The 4,796-nt window shown below is 39.3% G+C and overlaps 1 protein-coding gene across 1 annotated transcript; it reads left to right on the top strand.

Moving 5' to 3' along the window:
• Window positions 1-1,593: 1,593 nt before the first annotated feature.
• On the top strand, window positions 1,594-3,875 carry LOC113754331 (putative late blight resistance protein homolog R1B-17). The gene has a single exon (XM_027298714.1). The coding sequence runs from the start codon at window positions 1,663-1,665 to the stop codon at window positions 3,766-3,768; it is 2,106 nt and encodes a 701-aa protein (XP_027154515.1). The 5' UTR covers window positions 1,594-1,662; the 3' UTR covers window positions 3,769-3,875.
• The last annotated feature ends 921 nt before the right edge of the window (window positions 3,876-4,796 follow it).

The raw sequence follows: 4,796 nt of genomic DNA, 5'->3' as shown, positions 1-4,796 counted from the left end.
AGCAGCAGGAGGTGGTGATGATGTAAATATTATCAATGATTTTATGGCACGTGTTGCATCTGTAATGGTACGCATTGCAATCCACATTTTTAAGTACCGGATTTCCCGCAGAAAAATGAATTTTCGAATAAAAAAGGAAAAAGATATTACGCTAATGCCGCTAGAGGATTTGCAACAAGAGATCGATCCAACTAATCCCAGATTCATGGAGTTCCATCTCCATTTCCTTGTAGCTCTCCATAAAATTGGAGGAGTTAAGCCCAAGTTTTGCTCTCGTTATTTTAATTATGTTGCCCCCAGGGTGAGGATCGGAGATCTTGGAGACAACTATTATCGAGTGATCTACAAGCAGTTAAAGATGTTAGTCTTCACCAAACTGGAGGAGAAAGAGGAGGACCAAACGATCCCAATTTTCTTTGCAGAAGTTCATACGGTGTTCACGGAGACGGGATCTCTCAAACAGCCGAAGCTTATACATCTTTGTCAAAAAGCTGAGCCTAGACTTCCTGACCTACTTATACATGTTTGTCTTCTCCAGACGGAGCTTTACCTCAAGGGGATGCTTCACCGTAACATTCAAGGGAGCACTTTCCAAATTAAAGATCTGCTCAATCGTGCTAAAGATGCTGCTGATTGGATGACAAAAGAATTGATAAAACGTTTGGGAGAAAATCCTCATGGAAAGGCAGAATATAATGCAGAATATGGGAGTAAGACCGCGTCTCTCATTCAACAAGTGGACCACAAGGTCGCATCTCTCCACCAGTTATTTGTGGCGAAGAAGATAACAGAACCCACGGTGAGGAACTCAACTCTCCTATTGCTTCTTAACATTGTTGCTTTCAAAGCAGAAGCATTATTTGAGAAGTTACCACTGGAGAGTAGTAGGGCAGCAAATTCCGTGGCTCATCGCAAAGATCAAATTGCACTACTCGCGCGGCTTAATCTTTTCACACTTCTCTGCAACCAGCTAAAGAAGGAGACACAGGACGTGGACGTGATCTTCCCACAAACTGAAACTTTTGATGCAGGGATGACAGGACCCATCAACAATATGATCATGTCATCTTCTCAGCTGCTAGATAAGCAGAATCATCTCAGGACTAAGCTTAGAGAGCTAAGTCCCCAATTTCCATTTTCTGATATTCCCAAGACTTACATGCCAGGGTTCATTGATTTCCTCGTCAGAAACCTAAAGGAGCTGCTGAAATATGATCCTGCATCAATTGAACAAGTCAGGAATTACATAAAAGAGATTCATCTACATTTCGAGTCATTGGGTTCCTTTCTCATGAAAGTTTCAGAGTCGGATATTGAGGACAATCCAGAACTGAAAGATTTCGGTGTTCATGCTGCCAATATAGCATATAAAATTGAGCATGTTATTGACTCAATTGAGGTTGATGCTCAATGGCAGCACTTCTTTTTGGTTTATGATCTGCTAGAGGAGTTGAGGATTGTTAATAAGCAAGCCTCTAGTATTCAGTTGACAACCTCGGATGCCGGAGTCCAAAGTAGCAAACACATCATCCAGGTTCCACCCAACATGATATCACGGGCAGCAAGCAATGAAACGGTGGTCGATTGAGAGATGAAGAACAATATGCGATTGATCAGCTCATCAAAGGATCCACACGGCGTGGCATTGTTTCCATTATTGGAATGCCTGGTATTGGCAAGACAACTCTGGCTTGGAAAGTGTTTAACCATCCAAATGTTAGGGATCACTTTCATTGCCGTGCGTGGTGTACTGTTTCACACGTATATGAAAGAAGAGAACTGTTGCTGGAGATTTTAAGTGGCATTGTCGGGCTTACGGATGAAATTCGTCAAATGACTAACGAAAATCTCCAATTAAAATTGCATCAGTGCTTACTAAGAAACAGGTTTCTCATTGTTATGGATGACGTGTGGGATGCTGGAGTTTGGAATGAGCTAAGAAATTCATTCCCAGATGATGCCAATGGAAGCAGAATTTTGATTACGAGCCGCCTTCGTGATGTGGCCATGCAAATTGAACCAGATAGTGATCCTCATTCTCTACGCTTATTTTCTGATGATGAAAGCTGGACCTTATTAGTAGAGAAAGTATTCCATGGTGAAGGTTGTCCCGAAGAATTGTTGCTTGTTGGAAAGGAAATTGCCAAAAAGTGTAAAGGATTGCCTCTTGCTGTTGTTGCAATATCTGGTCTCCTCCAGAGGATAGAAAAGAGCTCAGAATCGTGGGGTAAAATTGCAAAAAGCTTGATTGCTGAAGTTATGGAAGATCCAAATGCTCGGTGCATGGAAATCTTAGAATTGAGTTACAAACACTTGCCGGGATATCTAAAACCGTGCTTTCTTTACTTGGGAGTTTTCCTTGAAGACAAGGATATTCCTGTTAGCAAGTTGATACGGTTTTGGCTTGCTGAAGGGTTCATCCATGACTCTGAGTTGAAGAGCTTGGAAGGTATTGCTGAAAGTTACTTGATGGAGTTGATTAGCAGAAGCCTGGTGGAAATCTCCAAAAAAAAATCCAATGGAGAGGTGAAAACATGCCGCTTGCATGATCTGTTACGTGATTTTTGTCAGTTAAAAGCCAAAGAAGAGAACTTTTTCAAGGTAATAACCAGGTCTGATGAGCCATATGTTTCTTTTCCCAGCTCAGATTTTGGTTTTGAATTCGATTTTGGCCATTATTCTGATCGCGTAACATATGAATCCTATCGGTTGTGCATATTTTTGGAGCGAGATCATTTTTTTGAATCAGTACCTTTTGGGCTGGGCACCCGCTCTATAATATTCTTTCCCTCAACTGATTCAGAGCCTATATGTCCTTCCGACATCTCATTCATTTTGCGCAACTTCAAACTTCTGCGCACGTTGGACTTTGAAATGATCAACATTGGTATTACCTTTCCTGTTGAAATAGGACTATTGGTTCATTTGAGGTATTTGGCGGTTAGTGGGTATATGCGTTCTATTCCACAATCCGTGGCCAATCTCCGAAAATTGGAAACTTTTGTTGTGAAGGGGTTACGTGGTCAGGTTGTCTTACCAGACAATATGTGGAGCATGGCAAGTTTGAGGCATCTTCATGTGAACATGCATGTTGCTTTCAAGTTGGATGATAAAGAGTTTGGCGGTTGCTGTGAGTTGGGAAATTTGGTTAGCTTTTCACGTCTCTCTCTTTCTTGTGGTGAAGATACAAAGAACATAGTGAAGAGGTTGCCAAATCTTCGTGAACTGAAATGCATATTCTTTCACCCATGGGATTCTTCCCAGAATTGTGGTCAGTTTCCAAAACTGGATTCTCTAACTCGTTTGGTGTCGCTCAATGTATCTTACGTTGGGAGAGCTATCACCAGTGAATTCGTTCTCCCACCAAATCTGAGGGAATTGACTCTTTCAAACTTTCACCTACCATGGAGCCACATCTCAACAATTGGGAGACTACCCAATCTGGAAGTCCTCAAGTTACTTCTTGGTGCCTTTGAGGGGCTGGTATGGGACATGGAGGAAGAACAGTTCAAGGAACTTAAATTCTTGAAGTTAGATGATCTGAACATTTGTCAATGGAATGCCACTTGTGATCACCTTCCCAAACTTGAACGGCTTGTCTTGCGAAATTGCAAAGACCTCGAGGAAATCCCGAATGATTTTGCAGAAATAGGTACACTGGAAGTGATCGAAGTGCACTGGTGTGGACAAGCTGCAGAAGAGTCTGCGAAAGGAATCAGGGAAGCAGTTGGGGACATCGAAGTCATTATTAGTTCACATTTAAAATGATGAGCTTGATTGTAGGTTCTGTTGTATTACTCTACGAACTTGTAAGATAATAAAATTTCAGCAACTTGTTCTTTCCTCGATTCAGTTGTGAGCGGATGTGTTTCTTAATTCAACTTCAAGCTAATTGACGCAATGGATGTTCAATCTGGATACTCAACTATCAATTATTGCTCGACATCTTTGGAAAGGTGAATTCAATTTTTTTAAGTTGGTTTCGTTGGTAATGCATCAGGGATATATATATATATATATAATTTTACTATTAAAATTATATATATATATATATACACATATATATACATGCATATAAATTCGAGTCGACTCAAGAGCTAATGAATTGAGTATTTTTGAGTTTGAGTATGTTGACCGAGCTCGACTCAAGTTCCTTGCGAGCGGCTTGCGAGTAATTTGATTCGTGTGCTGTGGAGATACTAATTATAATTGTAGTCCTGTGGATGGCATGCAATTTCAATAGCTATGCGGTAAAATAAAAAATTTCCTATATTATTATTGAAAATAACATAAAAGACAATAAATTAGAAATAAAAAGATATATAATAAGTAGCAAATATATATAGATGCCGAATACCAATTATAAGACCATGAGCAATAACCAATGTAAACAACTCACACTTCAACTAAAGCTGAAAAAAAAAAACATTCCAAACTTGCTCCAGAGTTGCAAATGAAATATTGTGAATGCATACTAACAAGAATTTCAAATAGAAATAGCTTCCCAAACTACAGTTTGATAGGCAAAAAAGAAAACATAGACAACACCTAAAAGGAAAATCAACAGTTGTAGGTAACATATATTCTGACATAAGTATTAACTTTAACCCTTGACTCTCATTGCCCATCAAACAAAGAGTAGATTGTAAGTAATTTAGTGCACTAAACTTGTTACAAGAATTACTTAACAATCTCAACTAGTCAAATAATTTCTAGCATTAACAAAATAAAAAAAAATAGACTCTAACAACTTATGGACTTTCATTTTACACTTATATTAATGAATAACAAAGAGT

Source organism: Coffea eugenioides, chromosome 11 (assembly GCF_003713205.1).
Source record: "Coffea eugenioides isolate CCC68of chromosome 11, Ceug_1.0, whole genome shotgun sequence".
In the NCBI taxonomy this organism is placed as follows: domain Eukaryota; kingdom Viridiplantae; phylum Streptophyta; class Magnoliopsida; order Gentianales; family Rubiaceae; genus Coffea; species Coffea eugenioides.
This window is presented reverse-complemented; position numbering and strand designations above follow the sequence as displayed.

Excerpts from the sequence above, each read along its gene's own strand:
- LOC113754331 (XM_027298714.1), top strand. The coding sequence starts at position 1,663 with ATGCCTGGTATTGGCAAGACAACTCTGGCTTGGAAAGTGTTTAACCAT.